At 42.7% G+C, this 19,829-nt stretch overlaps 1 protein-coding gene across 4 annotated transcripts in view; it reads right to left on the bottom strand.

Moving 5' to 3' along the window:
• Nucleotides 1-19,829, bottom strand: part of LOC111954108 (inverted formin-2) — a 28,113-nt gene that overhangs the window by 3,344 nt on the left and 4,940 nt on the right. For all 4 annotated transcript variants that reach the window (XM_070435752.1, XM_023973605.1, XM_070435753.1 and 1 more), the window contains exons 2-19: nt 13,935-14,350; nt 13,703-13,818; nt 13,258-13,417; nt 11,837-11,870; nt 11,526-11,667; nt 11,307-11,439; nt 10,376-11,158; nt 10,080-10,219; nt 9,863-9,924; nt 3,911-4,013; nt 3,653-3,738; nt 3,460-3,560; nt 3,279-3,349; nt 1,579-1,757; nt 1,359-1,482; nt 1,040-1,204; nt 716-818; nt 102-254 (exon numbers count right to left, since the gene is read on the bottom strand). In XM_070435752.1, coding sequence (XP_070291853.1) covers nt 102-254; nt 716-818; nt 1,040-1,204; nt 1,359-1,482; nt 1,579-1,757; nt 3,279-3,349; nt 3,460-3,560; nt 3,653-3,738; nt 3,911-4,013; nt 9,863-9,924; nt 10,080-10,219; nt 10,376-11,158; nt 11,307-11,439; nt 11,526-11,667; nt 11,837-11,870; nt 13,258-13,417; nt 13,703-13,818; nt 13,935-14,331 — 3,052 coding nt within the window. In that variant the 5' untranslated portion in view covers nt 14,332-14,350. The remainder of the gene's footprint in view (nt 1-101; nt 255-715; nt 819-1,039; nt 1,205-1,358; nt 1,483-1,578; nt 1,758-3,278; nt 3,350-3,459; nt 3,561-3,652; nt 3,739-3,910; nt 4,014-9,862; nt 9,925-10,079; nt 10,220-10,375; nt 11,159-11,306; nt 11,440-11,525; nt 11,668-11,836; nt 11,871-13,257; nt 13,418-13,702; nt 13,819-13,934; nt 14,351-19,829) is intronic.

Raw genomic sequence — 19,829 nt, 5'->3', positions numbered from 1 at the left:
CTTAGAGGTAAGAGGGTGTTTCTGGACAGGGCCTTAGTAATATCTTTCAAACAGCTCGAGGCAGCAGCAGAATCAATGGCCAGTCCCATCCTCATGCTCACCCGACAGACTGCTGTCCCTTTTCTTGTCTGCAGAGGGCAGGCTTGTCCTGTCGGCCTGGGGCCTGGTCTTCCTCAGTGCATAGCCCTTCCTGATGTCAGACAGCAGGTGGTCGATTATGCAGCCCTCTTCCTGGACCGGGGGGGCTTTACGAACTGGGATTGAGAGAGAGAGAGTTCATCTCAAAACAGTCCACCCTGATACATGCAATGCTCTGGTAGTGCGTTTGAATTTGGACTGGTGAACTGCAATTATCAAACATGCACTTATAGGTGTCAACTGTCCTTAGAAAGTGGCATAATTTCCTAGTCTCCTTTCCTTAATCTGCACTGAAAGACTGGACAGTTAAAGGCAATGGAACCTTCTATTTTGTGAGGAATGCTTTCATCTCCCCAGTTCTTCTAGATCAATGCAGATGAAGGAGGAGGAGACGGGGAAAGGGATCTTCTGAAGACTATTGAGACACAGCCAGGGAGAATCCCTTTCAGAAGCTACACATGATCCATGTATGATTATGATGTTGGTAACGGGACACTGTTGAGTTATGACTATAGTCACCAGGGAGTGCCTTGAGGTAACAGTGTTATTTGGTGTGTTGGCTGGCGGTTAGACTCACTTATTTTCCCGTTATCCCCTCTTGGTCGCTTGGAATCCTCCTCCTCCTGCTGTTTCTTCCTCTTCTCTGCCTTGATGGCTTGCTCTCGGCGGGTCTGATTGTCCTGGGATTTAAAAAAGCAAGAGAAAACACACAATAGTACAGGTATCCAGAATGTGAAACCATAGCAATGTGGTATTAAATATCGGAACAAAATTGGAGGACCTATGCAGTCAAAATGTATGACCCGGTTTGTGGAATAAACACAGAAAGATATACTTTGAATGGTTTTATATAGGAACGTCAATAGGTGAAGTAGGTCCATTAGTTATTTGTTTCTCTCACCTTGAGAGCTTTGATGAAGAGTCCCCTGAAGGTCTTTATAGTGCTGAACAGCTCCTCCAGAGAGAGACGAGATGAGTCCTCACACAGATACAGTGCCAGGTCCTCCTTCTTCCTGTCAATGGAGAAAAACCTCTCCTCCAGCTCCCTGCAGGCCTCCAGGCTTCCCTAGAGTAGACAGCCAATTCAGGGGGATTTATTTAGTTATGATCTGGCAACAATCCCGATGAAGTCACAAATCTCTAACACCATTAAAGGGGCGCTTGTACGAAACTACAAAGTCACCTGCTCTCTGGTGGTGAGGAGAGGTATTGCAACCCACCTGCATTGCAGTTAGATACTGCTCCTTGATGTCCTCCACAGAAGAGGAAGCCACCTTCTTCTCTGAATCTGTCAACCGCTTGATGAGCGAGCTCACCTCTGTCTGGATAGACTCCAGATTCACACTGTGGAAGTAAACAATAAACTTGGTAAGGTTAGCATAGCCTCCGTGTCAAGCTTTGATTAGACTCCACAATGTTGTATACAGCTTTTTCCAATACCCAGCAGCCTTTTCACAGATCTCTAAATCATCTGGAAGGTTCAACAGGTCATCATGGTTCTGCTCAGCATCCTGTAGGATGTGGTGGAGCAGCGTAATGCGACTTTTATTGGCCTTGGTCTCAGTGAGCTTCAGCAGGGTTCCGATCTTGAAGCCCTCAGCGTTCCCCGTGTGGCTCCCCTGTAGAACAGAGATAGACAGATTGTTAGTTGTTAGTGAGAGAACTATGTTGTTATGAGACCATCATTTTTGGTTTGGTTATAGGGTTCAGGGTTTCAGGAACCCTGAAAAAGGGACGTTTAATTCATAAAAATCCAAAGATAATTCATAAAAATCCAAATAACTTCACAGATTTTCATTGTAAAGGGTTTAAACACTGTTTCCCATGCTTGTTCAATGAACCATAAACAATTAATGAACATGCACCTGTGGAACGGTCATTAAGACACTAACAGCTTACGGTAGACAATTAAGGTCACAGCTATGAAAACTTAGGACACTAAAGAGGCCATCCTACTGACTCTGCAGACGTGGCCAGGGCAATAAATTGTAATGTCCTTACTGTGAGACGCCTAAGACAGCGCTACAGGGAGACAAGACGAACAGCTCATCGTCTCCAGTGGCAGACCACGTGTAACAACACCTGCACAAGATCGGTACATCCGAACATCACACCTGCGGGACAGGTCAGGATGGCAACAACAACTGCCTGAGTTACACTAGGAACGCACAATCCCTCCATCAGTGCTCAGACTGTCCGCAATAGGCTGAGAGAGGCTGGACTGAGGGCTTGTAGGCTGTTGTAAGGCAGGTCCTCACCAGACATCACCGGCAACAACGTTGCTTATGGGCATAAATCCCCCGTCGCTGGACCAGACAGGACTAGCAAAAAGTGCTCTTCACTGACGAGTCGCGGTTTTGTCTCAACAGGGGTGATGGTCGGATTCGCGTTTATTGTCGAAGGAATGAGCGTTACACCAGGCCTGTACTCTGGAGCGGGATCAATTTGGAGGTGGAGGGTCCGTCATGGTCTGGGGCGGTGTGTCACAGCATCATCGGACTGAGCTTGTTTCATTGCAGGCAATCTCAAGCGTGTGCGTTACAGGGAAGCACATCCTCCTCCCTCATGTGGTACCCTTCCTGCAGGCTCATCCTGACATGACCCTCCAGCATGACAATGCCACCAGCCATACTTCTGTTCTGTGCGTGATTTCCTGCAAGACAGGAATGTCAGTGTTCTGCCATGGCCAGCGAAGAGCCCGGATCTCATCCCATTGAGCACGTCTGGGACCTGTTGGATCGGAGGGTGTGTGCTAGGGCCATTCCCCCAGAAATGTCCGGGAACTTGCAGGTGCCTTGGTGGAAGAGTGGGGTAACATCTCACAGCAAGAACTGGCAAATCTGGTGCAGTCCATAAGGAGGAGATGCACTGCAGTACTTAATGCAGCTGGTGGCCACCAGATACTGACTGTTACTTTTGATTTTGATCCCCTTTGTTCAGGGACACATTATTCCATTTCTGTTAAGTCACATGTCTGTGGAACTTGTCAGTTTATTTCTCAGTTGTTGAATATTGTTTATGTTCATACAAATATTTACACATGTTAAGTTTGCTGAAAATAAACGCAGTTGACAGTGAGAGGACGTTTCTTTTTTTGCTGAGTTTAGTACTATATGGCATCACATGTTATGGATTCTTACGTAGTTAAGGAAGTTTCCAACGTCCAGAATGAGCTTGCAGAAGCTTGGCAGTCGAGTGCTCACCCTCAGACCTTATAGGATAGAAATAATAACCGATTAAAGAGAATAAAATAAAAGGAATTTTAATTAGTCGTAGGGGTGATGAGAGTGGTAGGGCAGGCAGCCTGGTGCCTGGACTTACTCTCACAGGCCTCATCCAGCAGCTCAGCTTTAGGTTGCATCATCTGTAACACTGAGCTGATCTCCTCACACAGCAACATGCACTCGATCCTCAGGGCGTAGCTGGGGTCAAACACATACACACGACCACGGTCAACATCCAGGGTGAATCTGTCCTAGTTCATTGAACGCTATTAAGCTGTGGAGATCTTTACCATGGAACAGCTAGGAGCTGGAGATAAAACTGGTCCACACCAGCTAACTTCTTTCTCTCTCCTTGGTAGGACGTGAGGTTATCCATCTGAGTGGTGGGGAAAAAACAACTTTCCTATGAACATAAACTGAACACAAACATTTGGTTCCCAACACTATGTCGCTATCGAAAACAGAAAATGTATTTAGATCTAGAAATACAGTGTGGCCGCTTGAAATTAACCAATGAACTTGGCAGGGATTCCTGTGCCGGCACGCACCTCATGCTTCTCTGGTTGTAGCTTCTGTAGCTGTTTCAGCACCTCCACATCGAACTTGGAGCGGTCCCCTTTTTGGATCATGGCCACAATGTCCTCATGTGAGCTGTTAGGGGACATACAAATTACAGTGTCTTCAGAAAGTATTCATACCCCTTGACTTATTCCACATTTAGTAGTGTTACAGCCTGAATTCAAAATGTATTAAATTGACTTTTTTCTCTCTCACCCATCTACACACAATACCCCATAATGACATAACATGATGCAGCTACAACCATTCCTGAAAATATGAACAGTTGTACTCAGTGATGTGTTGGATTTACCGCAAACATAACGCTTTGTATTTGTATTTATTAAGGATCCCCATTAGCTAATGCCAAGGCAGCAGCTACTCTTCCTGGGGTCTGGAGAAATTAAGGCAGTTATACCATTTCTAAAACATTAAAATACATTCATTACAGAATTCACAACACATTAAGTGTGTGCCCTCAGGCCCATACTCCACTACCACATATCTACAACACAAAATCAACACAAATATAATGTGTGTGTGTATGCATGTGTCTGTGCGTATGTTTGTGTTTCTTCAAAGTCCCCGCTGTTCCAGAAGGTGTATTTTTATCTGTATTTAAAATAAATCTGATTCTACTGCTTGCATCAGTTACCTGATGTGGAATAGAGTTCCATGTAGTCTTGGCTCTATGTATAACTGTGCGCCTCCCATGGTCTGTTCTGGACTTGGGGACTGTGAAGAGACCATTGGTGACATGTTTCGTGGGGTRTGCATGGGTGTCTGAACTGTGTGCTAGTCGTTTAAACAGACAGCTCGGTGCTTTTCAACATGTTAATACCTTTCAAAAGTCCCTCTTTGCGGCACCTGACCACAAGACTGAACAGTAGTCCAGGTGCGACAAAACTATAGCCTGTAGGACCTGCCTTGTTGATAGTGCTGTCAAGATAGTAGAGCAGCGCTTTATTATGGACAGACTTCTCCCCATCTTAGCTACTGTTGTATCAATATGTTTTGACTATGACAGTTTACAATCCAGGGTTACTCCAAGCAGTTTAGTCACCTCAACTTGCTAAATTTACACAATGATTTGTCCCACACACAATGCCTTTAGTTTTTGAAATATTTAGTACTAACTTATTCCTTGCAATCCATTCTGAAACTAACTGCAGCTCTTTGTTTAGTGTTGCAGTCATTTTAGTTTCTGTAGTAGCTGACGTGTATAATAGTGTTGAGTCATCTGCATACATAGACACACTGGCTTTACTCAAAGCCAGTGGTATGTCGTGAGTAAAGATTGAAAAAAGTATGGGGCCTAGACAGCTGCCATGGGGAATTCCTGATTCTACCTGGATTATGTTGGAGAGGCTTCCATTAAAGAACACCCTCTGTGTTCTGTTAGACAGGTAACTCTGTATCCACAATATAGCAGGGGGTGTAAAGCCATAACACATACGTTTTTCCAGCAGCAGACTATGATGGATAATGTCAAAAGTCTCACTGAAGTCTAACAAAATGGCCCCCACAATCTTTTTATCATCAATTTCTCTCAACCAATCATCAGTAATTTGTGTAAGTGCTGTGCTTGTTGAATGTCCTTCCCTATAAGCGTGCTGAAAGTCTGTTGGCAATTTGTTTACTGTAAAATAGAATTGTATCTGGTCAAACACAATGTTTTCCAAAACTTTACTAAGGGTTGGTAACAGGATGATTGGTYGGCTATTTGAACCAGTGAAGGGGGCTGTACTATTCTTAGGTAGCGGAATTACTTTTGCTGCCCTCCGGGCCTGAGGGCACACATTTTCAAGTAGGTGTCACGTTCGTCGTAGTGAGGAGACCAAGGCGCAGCGTGATTATAATACATACTTCTTTTAATAAAGAAATATACTGAACAAACTAATACAAAACAACAAAAYGAACGTGAACACTATAAACACTGAGTGCAGACATGCAACATCACATAGACAATAACCCACAAAACCAAAATGGAAAATGGCAACCTAAATAGGATCCCCAATCAGGAACCAACTCAGGCCACCATAGACTTACATTTACCTAGACAATACCAAAACCCCATAGATATACAAAAAACCCTAGACAAGACAAAAATACCCATACCACCCTCGTCACACCCTGACCTAACCAAAATAATAAAGAAAACAAAGATAACTAAGGTCAGGGCATGACAGTAGGCATAAATTGAAGATATGGCAAATAGGACTGGCAATATCGTCCGCTATTATCCTCAGTCATTTTCCATCCAAGTTGTCAGACCCCGGTGGCTTGTCATTGTTGATAGACAACAATCATTTTTTCACCTCTTCCACACTCACTTTAAGGAATTCAAAATTACAATTCTTGTCTTTCATAATTTGGTCAGATATACTTGGATGTGTAGTGTCAGTGTTTGTGGCTGGCAAGTTTGCCAATGAAAAAATTATTAAAGTAGTTGGGAATATCAGTCGGTTTTGTAATGAATGAATCTGATTCAATGAATGATGGAGCTGAGTTGGCCTTTTTTCCCAGCATTTCATTAACAGTGCTTTTTACTATCATTCTTTATGTCATTTATTTTTGTTTCATAGTGTAGTTTATTCTTCTATTTATTCAGTTGTCACATGATTTCTCAATTTGCAGTACGTTTGCCAATCGGTTGTGCAGCCAGAATTATTTGCCATTGCTTTTGCCTCATCTCTCTCAACTAGGGTTGCAAAGGGTCAGAAACTTTCCAGTAAATTTCTGGAATTTTTACAAAATTTTCCATGAGAAGTTAAGCCCTGGAATTTGGTAAATTTTGATTAAATTCCTCAAAAAAGCTTATAACAGTGAACCTTTTTTAAGGCAATTCTAGGTCTTGTGGCATATTTTGATTAAACTATCCCCAATTCAATGGAATTGCAACCCTCTGCATGCACAGTGCATACTTCCATCACATGTGCAGTGCACTCTTCCATCACATGTACAGCGGATTTTTAAGATCTTCCACACTAATGAGATGCTATTGAGCCCACACTACTACACTGTCTAAGCCAAGGACTACATGCTTTCTGGTAAGTTTTGATTACAATACTGGGTGGGGTGAATATATTTTATTTGACATACATAATTTTTTCTTAACTAGTAAATAGTAGGCTACAGCAAAGTGTGTTTAAATTATTTCTAACTTGTTAACAATTTCTGCTAGTTAGTTTTTGCTACCATGTGGGTTCTAGCTTGCTTGAGCCTGCTAACTGAGGAGTGTTAATTCACCTGTTTCCATACATGTTTCATTTGAAAACATTTATCTTACAAAGGAGTTGTTTAATCTAACTGCTTAACTTTTTATCTGTACATGGAATTGTATTTGTTTTTTTTTACTCATTTTTTTCTGATCTTTACAGGAAAATGCCACGGGCACTATCTAATGTGTGGAGACATTTCACTGCAGCTAATGTAGTAGGAAAAGCTGTGTAATTTGCAAATACTGTGACAAATCAAATGTGAAGAATACAACAAAGATGCAGAATCATCTGGCCAAGTGAATAAAGTTCCCTCAGCGCTCACAACAAGCAACCTCTGACAAAAGTCCCTCTACTTCTATTTGAGGTGAAAATTATGAATCAGACACCTTATCGGTAGCAACAGCTCATGGTCCTCCTGGAATCAGAAATATTTTTTGACTCAATGGAGGAACGTAGTCAGAGAAATGCTGATGAATGTCTTGCTTGAGCTGTGTATGCAACTGGTTCACCTCTGATGCTCACAGGCAATGTGTATTGGAAGAGATTTCTGAACGTTCTTCGCCCAGCATATACCACTCCAACCAGAAATGCTTTATCTACTAATTTGCTGGATGCAGAGTTCAACATAGTTCAAGTGAAGGTCAAGCAAATCACAGAGAAAGCAGACTGTATTGCAATCATCTCTGATGGGTGGTTGAATGTTCGTGGGCAAGGAATAATGAACTACATTTCCACCCTTCAACCAGTATTCTACAAGAGCACAGACACAAGGGACAACAGACACACTGGTCTCTACATTGCAGATGAGCTAAAGGCAGTCATCAATGACCTTTGACCACAGAAGATATTTGCACTGGTGACAGACAATGCTGCTTGGTCTAAAGTGGAGGAGTCCTACCCTCACATCACACCCACCCAAGGACATCATGGCACTGAAAACAATGGATACACTCTACAAGAGAGCCAAGGAAATGGTTAGGTATGTGAAGGGTCATCAAGTTACAGCAGCAATCTACCTCACCAAGCAAAGTGAGAAGAATTAGAGCTCCACATTGAAGCTGCCCAGCAACACCTGTTGGGGTGGTGCTGTCATCATGTTTGACAGTCTCCTGGAGGGGAAGGAGTCTCTCCAAGAAATGTCCATATCACAGTCTGCCGATATTGGCATCCCCATCAAGAGGATCCTCCTGGATGATGTATTTTGGGAGAGAGTGGTAAGCAGCCTGAAACTCCTGAAACCTATAGCAGTAGCCATTGCACGGATTGAGGGAGACAATGCCATCCTGTCTGATGTTCAGACTCTGCTTGCAGATGTAAGATAAGAAATCCGTACTGCCCTGCCCACTTCACTGTTGCTCCAAGCAGAGGAAACTGCAGTTCTGAAATACATCAAAAAGTGTGCAGACTTCTGCCTGAAGCCCATACGGAATAGGCACAGCGGCTGCAGACACAGGTACCCCCAGCGACGAAGGTGCAGGAAGATCAGGCTCCAGGGCGGCGAAACTATTCGTTGTTTGTTTCCACTCCAGGCCTCTCATTGGGAGTGTAGTTTGCTTTGCGGCAGGCCGCTGTCTTCGGCTTACACGGCTCGTGACATGCGACATTTGTTGATTGCCATGCTCCTCTTGCTGTGCTCCTTCGACTCCGCTATCAGATTGGGGAGGAGAAGCAGGAGATGGCTCCCCTGGCGAACGAACTCCGGGCAACACCGGCCAGTCCGATAACGACAAACGACAAGACGGAGATGCATCCAACATGCGCGGAAGCCATCCAGCAACCGGCGTAGAAAAGGTAAACATTCCACTCTGCGTTTTCCCCAATTTCTGACGTAGGCTGCATGATCAAGGAAGCCACCTCAAGCCTATAATCCTCAGCAAGCAAACAATTGCCGCATTGTAACTCTGAGTGATCCAGTTTGTCCTAAAACACAGAATAATAGATACAGCTCCTACAGCGCTGGAACCGTTCATTTACCTCTCCAGACAAAGAGGGCCCCATTGGAAAACTCATCTGGGACTAACTTTGTTAGCTTTATGGCTAACGTTAGCAGCTTAGCTAGGTTAGCGGCTCTTTCAAGCAGACTTTAACCTGTATTCAGGACATAAAGTTAATTTATTTGCCATATTTTTTGCAGTTTTACTTTAGTGTCTTATTGCAAAGAGGATGCATGTTTTGTAATATTTTAATTCTGTACAGGCTTCCTTCTTTTCAATAGGTGCCCTTCATAGCGAAGCATTGGAAAACCTCTCTGGTCTTTGTGGTTGAATCTGTGTTCACTGCTCGACTGAGGGACCTTACAGATAATTGTATGTGTGGTGTACAGAGGTGAGGTAGCCATACAATAGTCATGTTAAACACTATTATTGCACAGAGTGAGTCCAATGCTACTTATTATGTGTACTTGTTAAGCACATTTTTGCTCCTGATCTTATACTTATTGACTCAAAACATTTCAGCTTTTCATTTTGAATTCATTTGTACAAATTTCAAAAACCATCATTCCACTTTGATATTATCGAGTTGTATGTGTAGGTCAGTGACATAAAATGTAATCCATTTTAAATTCTGTCTGTAACACAACAAAATGTGGAAAAAGTCAAAGGACGCGAATACATTCTGAAGGCACTGTATTTCAACACTCTTCTACTGTACCTATCAATTCTTAAGTTGCCTCCTTTACTAAGACTCTCTTCTTCATATTTCTTGCCTGAAAATACTCACCATCTGAATTGTTTTAAGAATATGTTCAGGTTAAGATTTTTCTTGGCATCGATGAAAGAAATCTGTAGATGGAGAAAAAGTGTGATGCTTGAAATTAAAACAGGGGATGTGTTAAGGAAAATGACAATAATGATGAAGGGAGAAGAGAGAGTGAGATTATAAGGCCATTTCAAAGTCTAATGAGATGGGGTAAGACCACATTGATTACTCTCTCTACCTCTTTGGGCTCCTGTTTGACCGCAGGGGCGCTGCCTTTGGCCTTTGAATCARTCACTGGCAGACAGAAGAGCTCCTCAATACTGGAGTAGTCAGGCTCCAGAGAATCTGACTGTACCGATGTCCACATGGAGTGACTGTCTGGAGCAAAARAACAAAATGGTGTACAGTATTTGAATTATGACTTATACACTACACTCTTGAAATGTATCCAAAATGTATCCAATTTGCACTTGTCAGGGTCAACTGTATTTGTTGGTTTAATTCAATGGTGACACAATCTGACAGGTCCCTTACCAGTCACCACTCTGGATGGCAGCTTCTGCCAGTTGAGCTTCTTCATGCGTAGTGTGGGGCAGCGGCCCGCCTTGGGTGGAGGGGCATAGTAGGATCGGCCCAGTGTCTGCACACTCTGGGCCATAATCATGTCACCGCCACCAGGGGGAGGTGGGGGGCCCATACCAGGCAGTGGTGGTGGGGGTGGGGGACCCATACCAGGCAGTGGTGGTGGGGGTGGGGGACCCATACCAGGCAGKGGTGGTGGGGGTGGGGGACCCATCCCAGGCAGGGGTGGTGGTGGTGGGGGACCCATCCCAGGCAGGGGTGGTGGTGGTGGGGGACCCATCCCAGGCAGGGGTGGTGGTGGGTRGGGACCCATTGTGCCAGGTAGGGGTGGTGGTGGGGGGGGACCCATGCCAGGCAGGGGTGGGGGAGGCGGTGGACCCMCATGCCCCATCCCTGGTAGAGAAGGTTGGGTAGGAGGGAGACCGGGGAGAGGCCGGGGAGGGGACAKYATCYCWGWCWAGYYWWGWWGTGGTGGGGGTGGAAGTTGGGGTGGGGGTGTGCCGAATGCTGCCATGCCTTGTAGTGGTGGGGGTGGAGGAGGAGAAGGAGGGGGGGGTGCAGTGGCAACAGGGGAGGTAGATCCTTTAATGAGGACACCCAAATGATCGGTCAATCTTTCTCTCAGGTCTATCTGAACGCCCCTGTCTGTGGTCTTGACCTTGACCTCAGGTGACCATTGCTGACCCTTGGAGGACACCAGACGTTCCATCAAGCGCTCGGTGGAGTCAACTTCAGCTAAAGAACACACACACACACACACACAGACAATGTCAGAGTGACATAATATAAACCAGCCAAAACATGTCAGCGTACATGGCCACAGTAAATAAATGGTGAAAATTATGTTTTTATGGACTATGAAGGTGATTGATCTCAGACTCACGTTCCTGTGCCAGCATAGTAGCACGGTCAGCCAGGGCCTCCAGGGCCAGCCACACCTCGCTGTGTTCCGGCCCCAACAACAACAGAGCGTGCAGGATGGACAGCAACTGCACCGAGGCAGGGGAGCTACTCACCTGGAGAGAGGGGAGGGGGTTATATTACTTGTATTATCTGCTGTGTGTTTTAATTACAAATAAATACACCCTTAATTGGTGCTTACTTTGGTGAAGAGTGTGGCGAAGACTTCCTGGTGACTGCTCATGTCAATACCTCCGTACATGCTCTCCATCTCAGCCCCATCATATGCCATGGTGTCCTCAAAGGTCTCACACTGGATGTTCAGGTCCACATCATCCGTCTCCCTGTAACACACACACAAACATACATGAATACGTATTTCCACAGGAAAAAACAAGTAGCAGTGTGAAAGAAAATTGGTGTGCTGTGCATAACAGAGCATTTGCTTATTCCGAAAAAGTTTATATATATTTGAAATAAATAAAAATGTATTATGCAAAAGACTCAACTTACCTCAGTTTTGGAAGTAAATCCAGTAAGTGTAGCCCTGCGAGACAAAGAATAAGTCACAGTTAGACATTTTCATCCAGTTTGACATGTCCACATAGAGATTCTATCAATTACTAGAGGGGCTATGTTACAAATCCTAAAAGTTCTACAATGGGGTGAAAATGGCAGCCATATTGGTCAGGGAGAAATCCAAACCAGTCTAATTGAATTAATGGCAGTAGAGGCATAATCCTGATTTTACTTATAAAGTAAGGCATGTGATATATATCATAAATTGTGTAATAGAATTATTGTCAAACTAAAATATTGTCATATAATTATAAATACTGTTTAAACAGGTTTTATASCAATTTTCTGTATAAAAAGCATCTCAAATATATTTAAACAGAACATGTCAACATGCTATTGTGTATACAGTGTATATATAATACATCTAAAAAATATGTTTTACTATTTTGCTGATAGGTGCAGTGAAATGTGTTGGTTTACAGGATCAGCCATAGTAGTACAGCGCCCCTGGAGCAAATTAGGGTTAAATACCTTGCTCAAGGGCACATCGACACATTTTTCACCTTGTCGGCTCGGGTATTCAAACCAGCGACTTTTCGGTTACGAATCACACTGCGCTAACGGCTAGGCTACCTGCCGCCCTATTATTTGATACAATATCAGTATGTGTTGCATTTASAACTTGTCTAAGTCCTATCATCTACTGATTTCCGCCAGCGTATGGCTGTGGACTGCATTGTTTGGATATTGGCAAACTGGCAGTTAAACAAATTAATGGAATCATTCCTCTAAAACTGGCTGGCTATCTAACTAACAAACATACAGTGCAGATAAATTCTTCAAATTCATTATTTTACACGATATCTTATCACAGCACTGGCAAACCATGGTTGACCAACTCCCTGACCAAAATGGCTGACCTTAATGCCATCATAAGAAGGTTCATGACCATTCTAGTACTATAATTCTTAATTCTATGAATGTCCATCTCCATTTCCTGTATTCAAGCCATTGTTTATAACGATTGCAATATCTTCATCATTATGATAAGATTTTTCAACATATGAGGCACTCCACACCATGTAGGCTTCTGTATATAAGCATTATTGTGGTACTTCTTGATACTGGTAATCAATTTGTGCATGGTTGATCTTTAAAGGGTACAGACACTCCTTAAGCCTCTCCGTTTCCTGGGCAACAGTATTGGAAGRTCAAGTAGACATATACATGGCAATGGAAACCTTTCTCAAGAAACAATAAGTGAGTCTAAATACTAAAAAGCATTATTGGGARGATACACAAAACTAAAATTGGAGGTAGTGAAAGCAGGGTCTCCTTGTTTCTTTTCTTCCATTCACACCGGTGCTCTCTATGTATGTGAGTGTTGAAAAAGCATGATGAAAAAGTAGTGATACCGATGAACTCTTTGCGTAGTTTGTCCCTCTTCCTCAGGTCCTGTACCCTGTAGATGATCACGTTGACCACACTCATGAGGATGACCATATACGGCACGTTGTCCGTCRCATGCAGCTCGTTCATGATGACGCTGAAGCGGTACTGGTGGATCTTCACACTCTGACAAAGATATAGTTATGAAGATAACATAAGTCAGCATCCCTAATTCATGAAGAGCAGGGAGATGCCTTATCTAAAGTAGGTTTTCCTTATCTTAGAYGAGGTAAAATACATTTTCACACTCCTCCTTTAATACTTTGTATGAATTCAAGGGGGTATCAATGCTGCTTCAGCTAACAATTGCTTTGAAAGTAAACCATATGAAAATAATTATCAGAATTTGTCTTTGTGTATATTTATGCTGTTCTGTATAAAAAAAAAGGTGATGGCAGGGTTACACCTTACTTTATAGTGATCCAGGGCATCCATGACCAGGTGGTGTCCCTGTGGGTTGAACATGGTGAGGGCTGCCAGCAGCTCAAACACCTGCATCTTCACCATGGTGTTGGACGTGTCCAGTGCTGCCAATCAAAAAAAGAGATCATGTTCCAACAGGCAGTCAGGCACACAGACAGACAGACAGAGACAGGCCTTTGCCAAAACTCTTGCCACCCTTCTTACGAGCCCTCTTTCTCACCTTGTGACAGGGTCCTGACGTATCCCTCATTGTCCAGTATAAAGTGCAGCCCAGCGGAGGAGTTCATCACTGCCTTCACACAGGCCACACAGGTGAGCTGGAGGATGGCGTCAGCGATGCGGGCACACCCACGGCCAGACAACCTCTCCAGGGCCTCCATCAGCAGATCCAGCCCATTGAGCTCCAGGAACTGCACCATCCAGTCCTGGTYACTCCCCTCCAGACGCCTCCGCAGCCCTGAGTAGTTGACCACCGTGGGTACCTGTAGCAGTCGTATGCATAGCTCTGGATCTGCATTCTCCAAGTTGGCCTCCAGGTGAGCATCTGGGTCCGGGGGGCTGCTGGTCAGGTGCTCCTTTAGGGCCWCCCACTTCYCTTTGGATGCCTTGGCTGCCATGGCAACCAAGAAAGGTGAGCTAGAKGTAGAGAAACATTGTGCAATATTCGTGTTGTGCCACATAAGAGTGAAACAGAGACCCACAACAATTGAAACAAAATTGAAAAATAAGTCTGTAAATCATGCATTGGTTTGATTTGGAGGAACTACAAAGCATTATTGGAAAGATACACAAATCTAAAATTGGAGGTAGTGAAAGCAGGGTCTCCATTGTCAAAGACCTGCCTGAAGAGGAACCTCCTCTGAACTCAGGGGGGGTAAAAGAAGAGGAACTCATCAGGAACTGCCTGAAGAGGAACTACCTCTGAACTCAGGAAGGGTAAAAGAAAAACAAACATCCTTTTATGCTGAAACTCTGAAAATCCTACTTGTGAACTGGGAGCAACAAGTTGTGTCCATTCACATGCTTTGAACTYGTTGAGAACCCCTAATTGGCTAATGGCAAACAAGCTGTGTCAACCATGAACTAAAAGTACAGCTATCATGCTCATAACCAATTTATAGTGTTCAAAAACCATATTAATAGATGTATTTTTATAAATAATGTTTTGTTGTTGCATTTAACAGCAAAAAATGCTGTTATCGAGGTAATTTCCTTAGTATAGTAGGTACTATCTAGAACCTAAAAGGGTTTTTCGACTGTCCCCATAGGATAACCCTTTGTAGAACCYTTTTTGGTACTAGGTAGAACCCTTTTCGATTCCATGTAGAACCCTTTCCACAGAGTGGGAACCAAAAAGGCTTCTCCTATGGGGACAACCGAAGAACCCTTTCGGAACCCTTTTTTTCTAAGAGCCTAGGTGACGTCAGAGTTCATCATGTGGGAGAAGTCGGAGCTCAGGATGAAATGACACAAGAGTTCMACCTATCAATTAAGATTTGGAGGGGCATTGAAGTGGATTATTCCCAGTTGTATGTTCATATTTACGAATATATGAGATGCTATGAACGCAGCGTTAGCATTGTCTAAAATGCTGAAGTTGGTTGCTGTCGCTARTAGAGGTCGACTGATTATGATTTTTCAACTCCGATACCGATTATTGGAGGACCAAAAAAAGCCGATACCGATTAAATCGGAMGATTTTTATATATATATTTGTAATAATGACAATTACAACAATACTGAATTAACACTTTTATTTTAACTTAATATAATACATAAATAAAATCAATTTAGTCTCAAATAAATAATGAAACATGTTCAATTTGGTTTAAATCAAGCAAAAACACAGTGTTGGAGAAGAAAGTAAAATTGCAATATGTGACATGTAAAAAAGCTAACGTTTAAGTTCCTTGTTCAGAAGATGAGAACATATGAAAGCTGGTGGTTCCTTTTAACATGACTCTTCAATATTCCCAGTTAAGACGTTTTAGGTTGTAGTTATTATAGGAATTATTTCTCTCTATACGATTTGTATTTCATATACCTTTGACTATTGGATGTTCTTATAGGCACTATAGTATTGCCATCCTAATCTCGGGAGTTGATAGGCTTGAAATCATARACAGCGCAATGCTTGAAGCACAGCGAAGAGCTACTGACAAACGCAGGAAGTGCTGTTTGAATGAATGCTTACGAGCYTGCTGCTGCCTACCACCGCTAAGTCAGACTGCTCTATCAAATATCAAATCATAGACTTAATTATAATATAATAAACACACAGAATTACAAGCCTTAGGTCAATAATATGGTAAAATCCGGAAACTATCATTTTTGAAAACAAAACGTTAATTMTTTCAGTGAAATACGGAACAGTTTCGTATTTTATCGAATGGGTGGCATCCCTAAGTCTAAATATTGCTGTTACATTGCACAACCTTCAATGTTGTCATAATTATGTAAAATTCTGGCAAATKAATTACGGTCTTKGTTAGGAAGAAATGGTCTTCACACAGTTGCTACGAGCCAGGCGGCCCAAACTGCTGCATATACCCTGACTCTGCTTGCACAGGACGCAAGAGAAGTGACACAATTTCCCTAGTTAAAATAAATTCATATTAGCAGGCAATATTAACTAAATATGCAGGTTTAAAAAATATATACTTGTGTATGGATTTTAAGAAAGGCATTGATGTTTATGGTTAGGTACATATTGGTGCAACGACAGTGCTTTTGTCACGAATGCGCTTGTTAAATCATCACCGTTTGGCAAAGTAGGCTGTGATTCGATGATAAATTAACAGGCATCGCATTGATTATATGCAACGCAGAACAAGCTAGATAACTAGTCATATCAACCATGTGTAGTTAACTAGTGATTATGATTGATTGATTGATTGTTTTTTATAAGATAAGTTTAATGCTAGCTAGCAACTTATCTTGGCTCCTTGCTGCACTCGTGTCAGTGGTCTACCCTGACCACGCAGTCTCCTTGTGGAGTGCAATGTAATCTGCCATAATCACGTCCAAAAATGCCGGTTACCATTGTTATTGAAACTTGAAATCGGCCCTAATAATCGCCATGCGATAGATTTGCTAGTTGCTAGGGTCTATTTTGTGAAGTGCACCAGTCCCTCCTGCAGCAAAGCACCCCCACAACATGATGCTGCCACCCCATGCTTCACGGTTGGGATGCGTGTTCTTCGGCTTGCAAGCCTCCCCTTCTTTTCTCCAACACAACGATGGTCATTATGAGCCAAAGAATTTTTTTTTGTTTCATCAGACCAGAGGACATTTCTCCAAAGTACAATCTTTTTTTATGGCGGTTTTGGAGCAGTGGCTTCTTCCTTGCTGAGCGGCCTTTCAGGTTATGTCGATATATGACTTGTTTTACTGTGGATATGGATACTTTTGTACCTTGTTTTCTCCGGCATCGTCACAGTCCTTTGCTGTTGTTCTGGGATTGATTTGCACTTTTCGCACCAAGTACGTTCATCTCTAGGAGACAGAAAGCGTCTCCTTCCTGAGCGGTAGAACGGCTGCGTGGTCCCGGGGTTTATACGTACTATTGTTTGTACAGATGAACGTGGTACCTTCAGGTGTTTGGAAATTGCCTCCAAGGTAACCAGACCTATGGAGGTCTACAATTTTCTTCTGAGGTCTTGGCTGATTTCTTTAGATTTTCCCATGATGTCAAGCAAAGAGGCACTGAGTTTGAAGGTAGGCCTTGAAATACATCCATAGTACACCTCAAATTGATCAAATGATGTCAATTGCCTATCAGAAGCTTCTAAGCCATGACGTAATTTTCTGGAATTTTCAAAAGCTGTTTAGGCACGTCAACTTAGTGTATGTAAACTTCTGACCCACTGGAATTTTGATACAGTGAATTATAAGTTAAATAATCTGTCTGTAAACAATTGTTGGGAAAATTACTTGTGTCATGCACAAAGTAGATGTCCTAACCGACTTGCCAAAACTATAGTTTGTTAACAAGAAATTTGTGGAGTGGTTGAAAAACAAGTTTTAATGACTCCAACCTAAGTGTATGTAAACTTCCKACTTCAACTGTACCACTTTCAGTATAAGATYAAGATTAAATGTAAATTAAAGTTGGGTGAACTATCACTTCCACTTCAGTTCTGAGTGTGACTGTTTGGACTTTACAGAGTTCTATAGAGGGCACACTACTAGTAGGCCTATGCCCTGTCCCAGACAGCAAGCTCAAATATCAGTCACTATCGCTGTGTCTTTCACTGAGGTCGTAAGATMTGACTGCAGGTCATGCAACTGGAGATGGATGGCATGTGGCAGAAATTAAGCCCCATGGGCCACCACAAAAAGGAGGTGAAAAGTTATAATGGACGAATGTGAGAAGAGGGGCATTTACTAATAGACAAGACAGTTAATAGACGATCACCAGGTCTTCCTCCTTTGACTTTGATTGAAAAGGTTAAAGGCTTTTGTATATGTATATGTTCAATTGAAAAGACATTCTGTAAAATGTGCTGCATCCCAACAGCCATCAGCATAATATGGGATAATGCATAGTACATTTGGTGTCATACTTGCTGAATTTGCAACAGCTTTGTGAGTATACTGATTCAGTCCCATTGTTGCTTGGAGCTGCGGTTTAAAGAGTATTCAGTGCCATTGGGACATAGATTAGTGACTGACAGATTGGCACATTTATAGCCACTCAACTTTGTGAGGACAGACAGACAGGGAGTGACCTAGGCTTRGGCGGTATACCGTATTTGCCGTATACCAGGGTATTATAAAATACCGATGGTATGATTTTCAATACCGTCAAGCTTGAGTTATAAGCCATTGCTTATAACTAACTATAAGTTAACTATCTAAAATGTGCCAAATCTATTATCTCCAGCTCAGGGCTCCAACTATTTATTTGGTTTGCTAACTTGCTAGCTAACTTGCAAGATTGGTTACAGTAGAGACAATCAACCCCCTCCTGGATGAAGATCCCTGATGCCTATTTTTTATTAAATGTTTTCTTTTGGAAAGAAATAACGCCCCTTATGTGCACTGCCGGTAATACCGTATACCCCGGTATGCTACAGGAACAGTATAAAGGTATGAAAATATGGATATCTCCCAACCCTAGAGTGACCCAGTCAGCTATTCAGGCCTGTTAGCCAATACAATCACATCCCTCGCAGTGAATCTGATATGAGTGCTCCGTCTCTCTCTCCCCCTCACACACAACATTTTTTGTCCTGTCTGTCTCTCTCTTGGACACTTCCTACTTTATATTTCTCTTTCTATGACTCTTTTTCCCTGACCCTCCCCTTTTTTCCCTCTCTCACTCACCCTTTCTTTGTTTCTCAACTTTGTTAGAAGCCGGAGTCTTTCCAAACCAGTAGTAACAAATAGGAACCTCAGGTGGTATGATATCTTAAACTGTCAATGGGTRTGTTTCATAGATTAAAGCAAGTGTCAGACTCTTACCTCAATGAGGTATTTCTCAAGTGGAACTGCACCAAATGTGCTACTTTTAACAATTTCCACTGAAGATTTACCAAAAACATATTTACAGGAAAAACTGTGCAGATACAAAGTTTGGTAACAGAATAAAACTGTTACCAAACTTTTATGAAACACACCCATTGACACCCATTGACAGTTTGAAGGTTTTTAATGTGGCGCTTTCCAGTGGTGCTGGAGTAGAGAGGCTAAGATTTTCCATAAACACAAAATCCTGATCTGTGCTGATGTCTTTTTTCCCTATTGCTGCTCACTAATCCTCAGGCTTCCTGTCCAACAAAGARGCAAATGACTATTTCCATTGAAAAATGTACGTTTTGGAAAGGCTACTGTGTCTGGTGCAACATTGAGATAAAAAAAACGATGTACAGTATGACCAACCGGAATGACACCATACCTCTAACTTAGCCCCRTATGCATGTTCTAACAAGTAACAACCAATCCACACTCAGTGGCATTATAGGAAAACAGTCTTGCCATGTGACTGGAATGTTCATGCTTCAAAAATGTCCTCAGCTAAGCACATGCTGACACATTCAACAAGATGTGGAATTTCGGGAGCTACAACGACATAGTCGTGGATACAGGAATCCCTGGTCTGAAAGGGTACATT

Source organism: Salvelinus sp. IW2-2015, linkage group LG28 (genome assembly GCF_002910315.2).
Source record: "Salvelinus sp. IW2-2015 linkage group LG28, ASM291031v2, whole genome shotgun sequence".
NCBI classification, from domain to species: domain Eukaryota; kingdom Metazoa; phylum Chordata; class Actinopteri; order Salmoniformes; family Salmonidae; genus Salvelinus; species Salvelinus sp. IW2-2015.
This window is presented reverse-complemented; position numbering and strand designations above follow the sequence as displayed.